Genomic DNA, 17,145 nt, shown 5'->3' on the forward strand with positions numbered 1-17,145 from the left:
CGGCAGAGGGGGTGGTTTCTGAGCATCAATGATATTTGCCTGTTTTGCCCTGTTAATTGCCTTCCAGATGACTCAGCTTCTCAAAGTGGGACCTGCCACCCAACTGAAAGATTCTAGCCTCGTAGAAGAGCAGCTAATCATCAAACCTTGTCAGCCAAAGTTCATTGGTTTAGTAGGTTCCCAGTCCACACGAAAATACTCACTACATTATTTCACTATACAAAACATCTTCAGAAATAGTGTATATGTAGAAACGGAAGGTCAAATAATCCAGAAGTTACTGGTTTTGAACTTTTAGTGCTTTCAGTCTGACTTTGTGTTATTGTAAGTGCTGTGAAATGCTTAGATGGCTACTTCAGGCTCTTTTATATTTGTTTAGTTTGGGTCAGGAATAGTCAAAGTATAAAGTTGTCCAAAGAGAAGGACTCCTAATATATACAAAGAAAATGCAGCACACTTGGTACAAATTGGAAAAGCGTCAAGAATATCTTGAAGCACATGATATAGTCGTGCTTGGGAAGCTGGGGGAAAAGCTCTCTCTATTTCATTCAGAAGCTTTGGTTTTTATCCTTGTTTTGAAGAATTTAGGGACTTCTGCTTTTATAGCACTTCAGATCTTATTACCACATTCAGTCTCTCTGCCCTAAATCTGGAGTTGTAGTTTGGATTTAGGAACTACTTAAAAAAAATCTTTATTACTGCCTCTTTTTGGGTTGGCTGAGGGGTAGACAAAAGCAAAACATGTTCCTTAACAATTTAAGTATTACAGAATATAAAAACTGAATGTCCCTGGTAATCCCACCCAAGAATGCCTATATTCATTCATTCATTCATTCATTCATTTATTCATCCTTCCTTCCTTCCTTCCTTCCTTCCTTCCTTCCTTCCTTCCTTCCTTCCTTCCTTCCTCCCTCCCTCCCTCCCTCCCTCCCTCCCTCCCTCCCTTCCTTCCTTCCTCCCTTTTTTGGTGCCAATGCTTGTTGGCATTGTCCTAAATAAGCACATTAATTCTTTTTTTTTTAATTTGAAGTATCTTTGATATACAATCTATGTTGGTTTCAAATATGCAACACAGTGATTCAACAGTTGCCCATATTGTTAAATCTTCACCCCCTCTATTATGGTTACTATCTATCAACATAGAAAGATGTAATAGAATCATTGACTGTATCCTCCATGCTGTACTACTGTCCCCCGTGACCAACTTATATTGTGATTGCAAATTACTGTGCCCCTTTATCCCCTTCACCCTCCTCTCCCCCTTGCCCCAACCCTGTCCCCATGGTAACCACTAGTCCCTTCTCGGTGTCTATGAGTCTACTGCTATTTTGTTCCTTCTGTTTTGCTTTGTTTTTATATTCCACAAATAAGTGAAATCATATGGTATTTGTCTTAATTGGCTTGGCTAATTTCACTGAGCATAATGTCCTCTAGATCCATCCATGTTGTTGCAAATGGGAGGATTTCTTTTCTTTTTATGGCTGAATAATTTTTCATTGTGTATAAATACCACATCTTTATCCATTCACCTATTGATGGGCACTTAGGTTGCTTCCATATCTTGGCTATTGCAAATAGTGTGGCGATTAACACAGGAGTGCATATATGTTTTAGAGTCAGGGATTTTGTTTTCTTTGTGTAAATTTCCTAGGAGTGGAATTACTGGGTCAAATGGTATTTCTATTTTTAGTTTTTTGAGGAACCTCCATACTGCTTTCCACAGAAGTTACACCAATTTACTACATTCCTTCCAACAGGGTTCGCATTTCTCCACATCCTAGCCAGCATTTGTTATTTCTTGTCTTTTGGATAGTTGCCATTTTAACTGGTGTGAGGTGATACCTCATTGTGGTTTTGTTCATTTATTATTTTGTTCCCCTTGCTGAGGAGATGTGTCCAGGAAAAAACTGATCATGCTTATATTCAAGAGATTTTTTCCTATATTTTCATCTAAGAGTTTTATGGTTTCATAATTTACATTCAGGTCTTTGAGCCATTTTGAGTTTACTTTTGCATATGGAGTTAGACAATAGTCCAGTTTCATTCTCTTACATGTAGCTGTCCACTTTTACCAACACCAGTTGTTGAAGAGACTGTCTTTTGCCCATTGTATATTCATGGCCCCTTTATCATATATTGATTGACCATATATGCATGGGTTTATATCTGGGCCTTCTGTTCTGTTCCATTGATCTATGTGTCTGTTCTTGTGCCAGTACCAAATTGTTTTGATTACTGTAGATAAGCACATTAACTCTTATCTGGGATATGAGCCTTTGGAGTTTAAAACTGCATAGGCTTGTTTATTTTTAAAAATGGAACTCTATAATATCCTATAATAATAATGTAGGAACTTGCCACCTAATTTCATGGTAAAGTCAGAAGTACTTTCACTTGGAGTGTTCAAGTGATAGAGTTAAAAACATTAAACCCACCTGACTTTTAAATTAAGCAAAGAGCAAAATTCACTCAGGATAATTATTTTAAAATATAGTCATTTCCTAAATTATGATGAGATAAGGACCTTTGGGAGTGAAAGAATTTTCTGAGAAGAGATAAATGAAAAAAAAGGAAATGACAAATGGGTGGAGAGCAGCAGGGAAGGAAGTAGAGAAGTGGAAACAGCGGTGGAAGGAGGAAATGCCAAAGCAGAGGTGGGAGGCCAGGGGAAGATGCAACTGAAGCAAGCCTGAGAAAGTTCTTAAGTTTTTATGAATAGTTATCACACTCTGCTGTTTACTTGGAGGTCGATTTCTTTGTTAATTTCCATTTGCCATATTAGGAAAAAAATTTTTTTAATATTCAAAAGGAGTATATGGAGTTCCCTTTACTATGTTAACATCCCCTTTACTATGTTCCCTTTACTATGTTAACATTCCCTTTACTATGTTAACAGACTTTACCATTCATTCATATTCTCTATCTGTACACACACACACATACATATATACAGACATAGATAGAATTTTTAAAATGAAATATGTGTAAGTTGCAAACATCTATGCCGCTTTGCCTCTATATACTTCAATGTGTGTTTCCTAGAAATAAGGCCATTCTCTTACAAGACCACAGTAAAATATCAAAATCAGGAAGTTAACATCAATGCAGAACTGCTTTCTAAGCTACAGAGCATGTATGCCCATTTGCCCTCCTAATATCCTTCCTGTGGTCCAGATTCTCCGGTATATCTGCTTGTCAGGTATCTTCAATCTTCTTGAATCTGTAATAGTTTTTAAGTCTTTATCTCCTATGACCTTGACTTTTTTAAGAGTTCGGGCCAGTTATTTGGTAGAATGCCCCTCAGTCTGGATTTTTCTCATGTGTTCTCTTGTCTAGATTTAGGTCATGCCTTTTTGAACGGACTGTCACAGCAGTACGTTGTGTACTCAGCACGTCAGGCCAAGAGCGCCCTCTGCTGGTGTGTGTCACTATGGGAGGTGTTACTCGGATCTCTTAGGGTGTTGGCTGTCAGATTTCTGTACTGTACAGTAACTTCTCTTTTTAATTAATATCTTTAATTAATTTATTATAGGTAGATACTTGAGACTATATAAATAGCCTATTCGCATCGTACTTTGTGCCTACTAGTTTTACATTTATTCATAATCCTTGCCCAGAAAAATTATTCCTGTGATAACTGCCCAATGGTGACTTTCTGTTTCCATCATCCCCTTTTCTCATTTACTGGTTGGGAGTCTACTATAAGGAAGAGATTTCCAATTTATATCAGAATGGGTTATAACCCATTACTATTGTTTATTTTATTGCTTAAATTATTCCACATTGGTTCTTGTGACCTTTTGCTATGTTCCCATTTTTGAGCACTTCCTTACACTTTTTGACAAGATGACCTAGGTTCATCTGGTGCTTTGCCACTTTCCCAGCCATTTTTGCAGGGGCCCTGATTCTGTACTGAAGAGTGGGATTTTAAAGCTCACATCTGGGTACTGGATGTGCTTGTTTGTACTGGTATAACATTCTTTGAATTGCTAATTAGCTAATTTATTACTGCTGTAGTCAAGCTCTCTGTATATAACCTCTCGTGTATATATATATATATATATATATATAAATGAATATATATATATATATTCAACTTTCCATTTCCCTCCAATAGTTTTTTTTTTTAGGTAAATTTTTTATTTTGTAATGATTTTTAGATTTACAGAAAAGTTGCAAAGGTAGTATACAGTTCCTATATACCTAGCATCCGGTTTCTCCTAATGTTAACCTCTTACATAACTATGGAACCTTTATGAAAACTAAAAAATTAACCCCACTATATTGCTGTTAAAAGCCCTAGAATTTATTTGGATTTCACCAGTTTTCTCATTAATGTTCTTTGGCTGTTCTTTAGGCTCCAGTCCAAGATCCCACCTTGAATTTTAGTTCCAAGTCTTCTCTGATCTGTGCTAGTTTCATAATCTTGGCTTGTGTTTCATGACTGCAACATCTTTGCAGAATACTAGTCAGGTATCCCCCAGAATGCCCCTCACTTTGGGTGTGTCTGATGTTTTCTCCTGTCTGGATGGGGGTGATGGGCTTGGGGAAGAGTAGCCCCTTCTATTTATTTATTGAATTATTTATATCAGTATGAACTCACGTATATTAATTTTGCACGTGGGGTTATAATCCAATACTGTGCTATTTATTTTGTTGCCCAAATTGTTAAAGCTTCGGTTACTGGGGGCTTTTTCAGGTTGGCTCCTGTGTCCCTCTGACTTGTCCCTGTCCTTTTGTTTTTGTGCACTTCCTTATTTTCTCTCATATGAGATGGTCCAGGCTCATCTTTTATTTTCCCTGTCCTCGTCCTAGAATTAGCTGTTTTTCTATGGAGCCTGGTTCTATTTATTAAAGACTGGAATTTAGAAATGAAGTTTTGGGTGTTGAATGTGCTCATTGCTGCTGGGATTACTGTGTTGAGGTCCCCTCAGTGGACAGAGCTAGGCAATAATGTCTGCGTAATAGTCCCTGTACACTCATATATATCTGCCTATGTCTATATATACACACACACACATACATATATAAGCTACATGTGACTCCATACTGATGTCCCTGACTGACTCAGTACTGCAGCGTGCAGTCTAGCCTCCCTTTTGTGTATTTGTAACTTCTCTAACTGGGAGAAACCTGGCTTCCGTGATCTGTCGTTCATTTACTCATTTGCTCAGCCTTAGCATATATGTAAAGTAGTTTCAGAATTTCTTACCTGTACCTCTGTGGGCATCATATTTACCATATGGACAGGTCTTCTCTGAAGGAAATAATTCCTCATCCTCTAGGGAGCATCCTTTTAACTGCAGTGTGGAGACGGGCAGTATCGTGAGTGAATCATAGTATAGGACAGAGGTTACCTTTAAAAATTCTGTAATTGCACTGGAGCAAGGATAGAGACACAGTAGTTCAGCTGAATTTAAGTTGTTTCCAGCAACACATAAGTGTACCTGCTGTGGCACTTACCATTCATCTTCTTCTATTTCATTAAATGTGTTGTTTGGTATTTTTCCTTTAGAAATATTTGAGTATCTTTTATGTTCCAGACACTGATTATATGCTGAGGATATAACAGAACCAGATAGACATGGCTCATGGAATTTATGTTATACCAGATGGGAAGTTCGAATTCATATACGGCCATGCCTATTTTGTTCTGAATATTTTATTTGTTTCCCCAGACTTGTGCTCCTTCACTTATCTTCTTTAGCCTCCCCAGTCCAATAAAAAGGCCTTTTCACATTTGTTCATTTGTTCATTCACTCCTGCATTCATTAAAGTAGGTCGTACTATGTCCCAGGGACCATGGCGAATACTGGGATTATGTAAGTAGTCATGTTACTGAAATGGTAATAAATCCGTGTGGCTGAAGTAAAGTGAGCTACAGGGTGTGATTGGTGGGGTGGAAAAGTAAGCAGAGGTCAGATTTTGCAAGGGTGGGACTTGTGGGCCATATTAAGGATTTTAGGCTTTATCCCAAGGGAAATGGGAAGTCACTGAGGATTGATTTTTGAAGCAGAAGAGTGACATAAAAGATTCTCATTTTAAAAATAAGGCTGTACTAGAGGGGGGAGGATTTAATAATATGGGTAACTGTTGAACTAATGTGTTGTATACTTGAAACTAATATAAGATTTTATATCAACTATACTTTAGTTTTTTAAAAAAATAATAATATTGTGCTATAGTTATGCACAAATTTACCATTGGGGGAAACTGGGTAAAGGATTTATGTATTCTCTCTGTATTATTTCATATAACTCTATGTAGACCTAAAATTATTTTAAAATAAAAAATTTAAAAAAATAAATAAATAAAGGAAATAAAGAAGGCATGGGCTGTAGGCTTGAGCAATGGCAGGGGATCGGCGGGTGAGAACTGATGGTGGTTTGGACACTGTAGGTGCGGACTGACAGCGAACACAAGGGGAAGTGGGGCCAGTGACGTGATTAGGTGTGGGGGGCGGGTCACAGTGCTCGTAATCCTGATTGAATCCCGAGCACACTGGACAAGCAGTCCTGTCGCCCTGTCACCTAGACAAGAGCATTTTCATTTTACCCTCTCTTCCTTGGCTTTTGGGCTTTGTAATTTAAAGTTTAAGAATGTGACTGGAGTTACTTCACATGGAAAGATATTTGATGCCAGATGATTTTAGAGCCTCGTGGTTGAATCCTCCTCCCAATCTTGGAACTGTGTGTGTCCATTGGCAAAGCCATAAGATTTATTTTAAATACTGGAAAAGGCTTACAAATATGCTGTTTCATGTAATTCAGGTGGAGGATAGATCCATTTCAGATCATTCCTTAGGGCTCAGAGACAAATTTCCCTCCACCCTCCAAAAACAAACAAAGCCAAACAACCCCATTCCCTGATAATTTGTCTGCGGCTGTAAGACAGCCTTACAGCTGTCACAGTACTGAGATACAAACTCATCTGATTTGTGAATCAGTTTTATTTCTTGTTCTTCTAAATAAGCTAAAATGTCCCAACAGGTTTAAGCTTTTCCTTTGATTCATTGAAGTAATTCCTGTCCCATTTGTATTAATTATTCCTCATTAGAAAATTCTTCCATTATCACTTCATAAAGAAATACTGATTTTTCAAGAAAGTATTTAGTAGGGTGGGAGAAATAGGGAGTTGTTCAATGGGTATAGTTTCAATCATGTAAGATGAGAAGGTTCTAAAATCTGTTGTAAACAATAGCGTAGAGTGAACAATATTGTAGTGTACACTTAACATTTTATTAGGAGGATATATCTCATGCTATGTATTGTGTTTTTTAACCACACAAGGTACTGGCTAGAAAGCAAGTTTATGCTGCAGTTTATTTATTGTATGTTTACAAGTTTTATTTTTAAAAATGAACTAAGATTTTTAAACTTCAGGGCGAGTTTTAAAATAAGCAGTGTTCTCTGCTAATTCTTCTATTCATTTTGAATTATATTGCACCTTTTAAAAAATTGTTTCTTATGTTAAGTCAGTATTTCAGTGCTAAAAATCTATGGCTGCTACTCCAAGGTGATTAGTCACAAGTCCTTTAGGTTTTTAAAATGAGTTGTTTAAAAAATTAAAATACTATATAAAGTAAACAAACGTTTTCTCCTTGGATTTCCTTTTCACAGCTTCTTCCCTAGACTGTGAGTTCTGTAACACCTGCTTTATCAGTTAATAAAATTGGTGGAGCTGCTTCAACAGAGGCCCAATACTACAGTCTTAGATAAGAGAAGCTAACTTCTCTTCAAACGTAAAGGCCTGAGTTGGCAGGCGATTTGGGAATGAAGAAGGGTGTAGAGCATCTCTGCTCCATGGGGACATCCAGGGACAGAGGCGCCTTCTGTCTTGTCGCTCTACGGTCTTTAGGACACTTCCTTTTCCAAATGGCTGCAGAGAGCGCTGGGAGGCAGAGGGCAAGCAGCTGCCTGTGAAATGTCAAGCTTTTTCTACAAAGGGTCAGACTAAATCTTCTAGGTTCCACATTTGTTCTCCTTTGCATATATATGCATTTTTTTGGAACTCTGTAAAAACTACCCAATTAAATGTGTGAGATAGAGAACTATTCCTATCTCACAAGTCTTACAAGAAAGCCTGAGGCTAGATTTGTCCCACTAGTTGTTAGTTTGCCAGCCCATGTTTTAAGGGTATGATGTAAAGATTGCATATTTCCCTATGTATAAAATGAGGTTAGTAATGGTGTCTATTTAAAAAGGTTGTTATGAGGATTAAAATGAGATAATATATTCAAATAGTGCCTGGCACAAAGTGAGTTAACATTAGAAAATGTTAACTGTTTTTATTATTATAATAATTGATATTTAACTCCATCTGTGAAAGAATTAGCACATTTTTCTTTAACCGCTTGCTTATTAACATGATTTATGACATTTCTATCTGTAATTGCCACAGCTGTTTAGTGTTAATGCCGTATTTAATTTGGTTGTCCAGTCCCTTTATCATGACTTCTCTTTCTCTGAATTTTTTATTTTTATTTTTATTTATCTTTGTTGGCTAGATTTCTTTATCTAGTGTTTTTTTTTTTTAAAAAAAGGATACTGTGTTCCAAGTCTTTGCATGCTTAAAAATGTCAGAACGCTGGTTTTATATGGGAAGGATAACTCGCCATACCCCAGGCCTTTCACTTTTGTGAGATGACATTCAGGGGCCTCTTCTTCCCTCTGCAGTCTAAATGGATATGTGTCCATTCTCAGCTTCCTCTTTATTTTGGTCCAGCTTGCACAGTATTAGAGCAGAGATGCTTTACAGCTTATAGATGGGAGTTATAACGGTGCCTTGTTTTATGTGCATTAAGAATTTCTACTTTTTATTAGTGGTTATCTTTGGTGGTGAGTTTTCAGTAAGGACAGTAAAAAGAAACTGCACCAGTAGATTTAAATTTCTTCTCTGTTTTATGTTTTGTTTTGAAAAATTTTACAGTACAGCACCACACCTATAATTGACTGTTTTGTTTTGTCACATTTCTTTCGGGTCTTTTTCTTTTTGTAACAGCAATTAAGTGTGACAACAGGTGCAGCAAAGGTTCCCTTCAGTCCCCACCCCAGGTCCACCCTTCATTCCCACCCTGGAAACCCCAAGGCCATAGCCAGCCTCCACGTCTTTCATATTTCTGTATTTTAAGACACAAATCCAGATATCTATATATAATATATAACGTTTTATTTGTTTAGAATGTTTAACCAGATGGTTTGATTGTTTGTAACTTGTATTTCTACTTCACTTTATGAAATCTATTTTGATACACACACACACACACACACACACACCCCACTCACACACACACTTTTTGTTGCTCTCTTCACTGTTGCATATTATTTCACGATAAGAACACATCACATTTCTTTGTTCTCTTGGTAGACATTATTAAGAATAGGCCACTGGACATCCTTGTATAGCTCCTTTAGGCTTATGTGCGTGAGTTTTTCAATAAGTAGAAGTTCAAGGTTGTAAGATATATGCCTTTTCATTATTACTAGGTACTGACTATTCAGCACGGCCACTACTAATTGTGCTCAGAGTGATGGTGCTAGTTTACCCTCACCAGCAGTGAGTGACAGTCACTGTGGACCAGTATTTATATGGATACTTTTTCTAATATTTGCTATTTTTATAATGATGATAACCATTTGATAGATTAGATTGTTGGAATTGGTTATTTCTACGTGAATTTAGGAGTAAAGAGTGATCAATCAGCTAAGAGGGGGGTCCTATCAAATGCAGTTCACCCTACATCTGAAATGAGATTACATTCTACTTGTTTTCTTTGCCATTTTTTCAGAGTATCATTAGAGCCAAAAACAAATTTTAAAGGTGCTAGGGTCTTTTCCAAGGTGGAGGTGGGGGATGGGGAAGATACAATAAAGTGTATTATTTTTGATAAGAGTGTTAGCATCTTTCGTACCTGTGTGCCATTTGTACCTGTATGCCATTATTTCTGGAACTCTTTTCCCAGCTGTTTACCTGAAAATCATTAAATGTGTTGTAAGTGAACTATGAAATGATTAGATGCTAATGTGACAAAAAATGTGTGAATTCTGTCTCAGCTCAGAAACAGGTACCTTTGGTTTAATGCAGCACCTCGTCAATGCATGACTCAGCTTTTGAATTGTATGGTTCAAAAGTACTTTTCACCCATAGGTATGTTTCCATTGAGGAGTTGAATCCATTTGGTCAACAAATCAGTATTCAAGGTCCGAGCTGTCTGTTGGCCTCTTTCTCTCTTTGTTGTGATATGTGTTTTTTGTTTCTTTTTCCCTTGAGAGAAGGCACAGTTCCTCATATATGCAATTTTCACATTTCAGAAAAGCAAGAGGAAAGGGCACGAATATACAAACATTAAGTATTCCCTAACGGACCAGACGAGTGGAGATCAGAGTCCCCTCCCGCCTTGTACCCCAACACCGTCCTGTGCAGAGTAAGTAGTACTGAAGGACATTCATTTTACCTGAACGCGATCCAGCAGTAAAGCTTCAACAACAGTAAGGCTTTGCAGCGCTCTCCTTTCATTGGTGTGCATTATTGTTGCCCAGCCCGGCAGGGAGGATATCGGTGTCTATTGAAGCTAAATTTTAGTTCGCCTAAACAAAAGTCTTGTTGCTGCACTAGCTATAAGATTGTTTGGGTTATTAAGTATACCAAGTGGTGCTTCTCTAAGAAGAATCTAATTTTTCTTTTGATGGGTGAGGATTGTTACAGAGGTAGTAACAACCTTTTTCATGTGTTAAGACTCTTGGCTAAGTAAAACTAAACCAGCTGACCAGTCCTGACCTGTTGCTTTTCCACAGTCGACAGAAATCTACTCTGGGCATTTAAATCAGGAGTTAGCAAACTACTGCTCTGAGGCCAAATCCTGGCCATAGCCTGTTTTTGTACAGCTCATCAATAGTTTTTAAAGGGTTATTAAAATACACACACACACAAAGAATGATATATGACAGAGACTGTGTATGGCCCACAGAGACTTAATTATTACCCTCTGGTCCTTTACAGGGAAACTTTGCCCACTCCTTGTATAAACTAAAACTTGATAGGAAAACATTTGTTAAATCGATTATGTGATTAGCAACTGTAAGTTATTATTTTTCTGTATATTCTAAAGTCAGCTTCTGGTGTAACATTTACTTTTTATTTTCCCGTAAGAGTCTCATCTCTATCTGCTTCTGATGTGGGGTTTATAAACCCCTGCTGGCTTCAGTACTCTGTATAAACATAGATACTATATACGAGCCTCATGTTTACATTTGCTTTCTATTTAACATTGAAATGAAATGATGGAGCAAAAGTATTCTCTCCACCAAGTTGCCTCTTCCCTCTGCGTTTTTTCTTTCCCAGAGGACTGACGGGGAACGTTGATGTTTTAAATTGCTATCTGCAGTAGTTTGCAGTGCAGCCAGCATGGCAGGTCTCTGAGTCCTTGCCAGAAAGCTTTCCCTGCATGCTGGCACAACAGAATCAGCTCTCACACCTCCCATATTACAAGTGGCCTGCCAGTGACTGACAGGTTCTGTGCCTCTCCATTCCCACTGTCCCCTTACAGCGTGCAGACCCCAAGATACCCTGGGCTCCAAGCCCTTTCTCCTTGTTGCTTCTCATAGGCTGGTTCCCACAGCTGCTGTGTTTCTCATCCCCCCATTCTGCGTTGATCTCCGCTCTCGGCTCCCTGCTCAGCAAAACAGTCTGAGCTCTGAAGCATTTAGAGCCCACCATCCGTCGAGTTTCATGTTCACTGTTCCCGTTCATGTAGTTGGACTTGGTGCCGGCTGAATCGGCAGTCCCTGCCCTACTGCTCCGTTTCCCCCACTCTTGGAGCTCCTGCCATTCAGATCTCTGTGCTTGAAACTAATACTTGTCCTTCTGTATGTGTGTGTCCCACCCTCCTTCAAGGTCTAACTCAAAAGCCTCATTGTATAGACCAAATTTGCTCTGCCCACCTGGAAAACAACTCACTCTCCTCCGGTCCCCAGAGGACACAGTGGCTGAGGCTCCTATTTCACTTTGAACTTTATATTGCTGTATGTTGATGTCTTATAGCCAACCCTGGAATGCTAGCTCCTTGGGGCAGGATGTGTGTCTGCACCGTATCTGGTCCCCAAAAAATGTAGTATATGCTTTATAAGTATCGTGTGAGTTTGAACAACATGTTCTGCATCTTTGTTAATGCCTTCTTTTTTTTTTTTCAGAATGAGAGAAGATAATGCCAGAGTGTATGAAAACGTGGGTCTGATGCAACAGCAGAAAAGTTTCAGATGAGAGGTCCTACCAAGACTTCAGCACAGAAATCGGTATTTAAATGGAAGTGCTCTGTCAGTTGTTTATATCACTTGTGGCATTTTTAAGCAGACATAATTTGTGAGTTGTTTTAGCAAAGTGTACCGTAAGTGAATTTCACCAACTAGCCTCCCTTTTCCCTCTCCCTGAACTTCTTTTTTCCAAGCTGGACTGATTTTAGAGTTCATTCAGCTTCGAAACCAAGTACAGAGTTAATTCTGTGAGGGGCGAGGCCAGCAGTTATTAGAGAGAAATGGTTGACGTTGGAGATGAAGAGCAGGTTCAGGTTCACTGTCCCTGCAGTGTGCGTTGGAGTCAGTTAACTGGGCTCCGCTGGGAGCTGACCTGTAAGGATCTGGGGAGCGTGGGGACAGAACACTGGATGGTTGGAGTCCAGGGGCCTGAGTTCTCTTTCCACTTGGCCCCTGACTGGCTCGGCTCCATATCCTGTCCCTCTCTCTCACCGGGAATTCATCTCCCTTGTATGTCTCCTCCCTGTCAATCACCTTTTTAGGCAGTCTCCCAAGTAGGTGATGTATATTTAAGAGACAAATTAGAAAACTCACAGTTTCATTATTTCTTGTTGAGATTCCCATTTTGATGGGTAGTATATTTAAAAGCTTTAAATCTGATTTAAGTTAGTTTAATGCCTTGACAAGCTTTTAGATGTGTGCTCTTTAAAAGTTCTAACTTCTTCCTTTCCCAGATGTGGACTTTCACCATCCCCCTAAAAGGATCAAGAACAGCTGCAAGTCTGTGAGGAACCAGTTTGGATTTGGGAGGCTTGTGGTGCGGTCCACCACCTTTTGATAAGCAAAATTTGAGACCGTTTAAAGACCATTGTATTCTAACTCAACAACACCTGATGACCAATTACTCATTTCCTCAGATATGAATAGATCATCTCTACAATGTAGACAATGTTCTATTTTATAGAATTTTATTTAAAATTGAAACAGTTAAATTGTGCTCTATATCTTACAGGTGATGGTGATTGAAATTCTACTTGGCATTTTTTATTTCTTTTTATAACCTTAAAAATTCAATTACTTTTGTCTTTATGGGGGATGATAGGGTACTTGTAAGAGAAAAAATGATCTGGGAAATTGAAGCGACAACATCCTATAGAAGTGAGAACAATTCCGTTTATCATTACTTCTCCAGAGGTGAATGATTCATTTTGATGGCCTCTTTTTTATTTTGCTAAATGATCATTAAGCCAGTGCCCCAGACCATCAGGAGTTGACTGTCTACCTTTGCACTGCCATTAAAAAATCATGGGAAAAGATATGAAACTTAGGATAAAAGATGTGTTTTCTTCTTAGCAGATGACCAATTACCATTCAGCCTGTTGATTGCGAAGGTTGTAGTGGGAAAATGTTTGCCATATTTTTTTTTCATTTGAGTAATTGTTTTGTGTTTAGGGGGAGAAAATGCATCTGTGGATAACCAGTGTTTTGTTATCAGTTGTTGCTGACAAATACCCCAAAACTTAGTGGCTTAAAACAGTAATTCTTTTGTTTTTCTTCTCACTGTTCTTCAGTCTGGGCTGGACTCTGAGGAGCTGTTGCCCTCCTTGTCGTGCTGGTGCCCCTCAGGTGGTCAGCAGGCTGGCCGAGACTTGGGGATGGCCGGGCCTGTCTCTCTGCATGTGGCCCTCAGGTCTCCCCTTCTCCATATGGCCTCACCAGCAGGGTAGCTGGACCGCCTGCAAGGCAGCTCCCAAGGGTTCAAAGCTGTAGTGGCCAGGCCTTCATAAGACTTAACCCCAGAACTGTCAACATCACTTCTGCCCTCTATTGACTGAAGTCACGGCCCAGCCCAGATTCAGGAAGGGCGGATGCTTGAGGGCATGAAGTGGAGGTGTGGTTCACTGGGGACCCCATGTAACAGACTGTCAGAACCAGCACCATGGGAAAACAGCTAGAGTTAGCAAAAGTGGAAGCTGCTAGTGACCTTGGGAAGCTGAAGCTGCTTATGGTAGCTGGTGGCAGTGGGAAGTCAGACAGAGAAATAGGGGCCCCTCAGAAAACTTCCTGTTTGCTGCCTTTGAGCATGTTTTCTGAACCATCACTTGGGGAAACTGGTCTTGTAAGGGAGGGTGTGTTTAGGAGAGCAGGGCATTTGAAAGCAGTAGCGCCCAGTCTCCAGGGCACCTACAGGTGGTGGTGCATGCCATGCTCACCTGCCCCTGGTCCAGGCCAGCTCTGCACGTGGATATGACCAGACTGTGGGTAGAAGGAGGTGTGAACTAGGCTGCTAGTCACAGTGAATTTCCAGTAGCTCAGTTTTGTTTTAACCAAGCAGTAAGATTTGCTAATGTTCTACCTGAAGTGCCTTCTCCAAAGACATCCTCTTTGCCCTGTGTATTGAATTATCATTCAGTGAGTGTATTTCAATTAAAGTATCATTGGTTGACTTTGTAAAGATAAGAAAATGCTACAGCAGTTTTTCTGTTCAGGATTCTTCCGAAAGGAAGGACTCTATCCACTCATGGAAGCAGTTCCTTTCTGAGGTCTTTCCCTCCCTTGAAACCCTGAGGGAGTTGGGGAGAGCAGTGGCTGCCATTTTCACAGACAAAATGTACCTTGACAACCCCTCCTTTTCCACTGAACTTAGAAATTGCTTTAGAACACAGGTGTGGCCTGAAGGTAATTACCTTCTAAGAGGAATGTAAATGACTACTGTCTTCTTGTCAAGCCTGTAAAGAGATTACAGTTCAGTATTTTACAAGGATCTTGGATCCTGTTCTTTTTATTGCATTGCCACATTGAATGATTTTCTATTTTGCCTTGATTTTGTGGTAATGTTTTGACTGTGGACTTTGGGGGCAAAGTTTCACCAGCATATAAGGGTTTGATTGTACAGATAAATCTGCTGCGTTAACATCTCTGCCTATAGCTTAGGATCAGTGATTTTTGCACTTGGAACAGAAACACCTGATCTTGGCCAGCTTTGTTTGTTGCAGGACATTGATTTCATTTACATTTCCCTCCACGAAGTCAGCAAACCACCATATTATATTAATTTAGGCCAAGACAAGATTATGATAGTCTCTAGGTTGCTAAGGTTTGTCGTGTTCGGTAAAAAGGTGATGGCAGGTTCTCAGAGGAGATACTCTATGCAGGATGGAATCAGGCAGAGAGGCAGGCTGTGGAGATGGGGGAGCTCTAGGTGTGGGATTTTTAAAAACAGTGGAAATGAAAGTTCCAAAGAGGTGGTTTTTGAGGAAGTCAGAGGGCCCAGGGCCAGAACAGTCAATAGTAGCAGAATTGGGTTACCGGAAGAGGAGTGATAGCTACATGCATGCAGTCTTTGTCTGGGTTGCTGGTAGACGTTAAATTTGCACAATATCCCGTAGCTGGCTGAGTATTTTAAAATTTTAAGCATAGGATTTTATATTTGGGATGACAAAATTATCGGGCATGTGGTACTTTTTTTTAAGCCAAATTTCAGAGTCTAAACAGACTTTTAAAAAATATATAAAGACGCCTCATATCCAGTATGTGGGCCTCCTGAAAACTATGGTCATCTCTCCTGTGAAGTCAATGAATTTCCAAATGTGGCTAACGGGGATGAGGAACCAGATGCCTGACTTTCTTGGTGTGTGCATTCCCTGTGGAGCCTAGTTGCTTTGGAACAGCCAAGAAAATCATCGAAGTTATTTCTAGGGGTTATTTTACTGGAGATTTTAAGAACTAATATAATGTTCTGGGTTATTTCTAGTTCAGGAGAGTGTGGAAAGGTCTGCAATTGTGAAGTGTTTTGTTGTAGCTTATTAATCCAAAAGGGAAATTTAGCCTATAGCTGTGAGTACAAACCCAGTGCAGTTTTTGTTTAATGTATATTGTTTGGGGAATAAAGTTTTATATAGCAAGCACACAGCCCCCCTGATTTCCAGATACCTTTATTAGGATCTGTATTAGCCCTTCCTTTAGTTGAAATCTTTTTCCCTCTTCCTCTTGAAAAACAAGATCCAAAATGTAGTTTATTGTATCTTCCATCATTAAAAGGTTTGTTCCTTTTTCCCTATTGGCAGTTCACCCAAGGTAAAAATATTAAACAGTTGGCTTTAGTGTGTTGTATAACTTTGCTGTATATCAAATTAATTTTTACAAGTTTTCATCCTAAACCTCAAATCATGTAATTAATAATTTGCCTGTTTATTTATGACTTAATTGTGATTCTTTTATTAATAAAAGCTAATGGGAAAGGATCCTTTATTAAGCTGATGACTAGACCTACATTTAATTTTACTGCAGTATATGAAGTATTGTACCAGAGTATTAAAAGATATGTAATATTTTATTGATAAATCTATCCTTTAAAAGGAATACGTTTTAGGATGTCATCATTTTGATGTGAATCATGTAAATGTTGATAATATGCACTGTTTATTATACTTTTAGTGTTTCAAGAGATTCACTTAATTGCCTTTTGCCCACGTATATTATGTAGTCTATTTGCAATTGTTGTTTTAAAAAATGACATTAAAAGAATAGTTTATGTAGAGAAACATTAGCGGATGTTAATTGTCTCCCCACCTGTATTTATGGGTGTTAGTTCAACTGCGTTGCTAGTTGCAAAGCTGTATTACCAGAGTAAAAGTGTATTTGTAAACTGTATGGGAACTAAAAATTAGGAATAAAACCATTTTCTTATATTATGGTATTTGTCATTTACTTCATCAGAAATGTCTAGGAGAAATTGGGATTATAGGTCACTCAACCTCTTACACTGGCAAAATGCTGACATTTAGCAGTTCTGCAGGAGGTAACAGAATAAAGAATGAATGAATCAGTTCCTGAAGCATTTGAGTGCCTACTCTGTGAATAGCTTTGGGAGACAGAAAGGGATTATTGTTTGGAA

At 38.8% G+C, this 17,145-nt stretch overlaps 1 protein-coding gene across 3 annotated transcripts in view; it reads left to right on the forward strand.

Moving 5' to 3' along the window:
* PTPN11 (protein tyrosine phosphatase non-receptor type 11) overlaps positions 1-16,942 on the forward strand; it is an 80,740-nt gene extending 63,798 nt beyond the window's left edge. For all 3 annotated transcript variants that reach the window (XM_073223702.1, XM_073223704.1, XM_073223703.1), the window contains 3 exons: positions 10,311-10,423; positions 12,189-12,290; positions 12,983-16,942. In XM_073223702.1, coding sequence (XP_073079803.1) covers positions 10,311-10,423; positions 12,189-12,258 — 183 coding nt within the window. In that variant the 3' untranslated portion in view covers positions 12,259-12,290; positions 12,983-16,942. The remainder of the gene's footprint in view (positions 1-10,310; positions 10,424-12,188; positions 12,291-12,982) is intronic.
* The last annotated feature ends 203 nt before the right edge of the window (positions 16,943-17,145 follow it).

This window comes from Manis javanica, chromosome 15, assembly GCF_040802235.1.
Source record: "Manis javanica isolate MJ-LG chromosome 15, MJ_LKY, whole genome shotgun sequence".
Taxonomy (NCBI): Eukaryota; Metazoa; Chordata; class Mammalia; order Pholidota; family Manidae; genus Manis; species Manis javanica.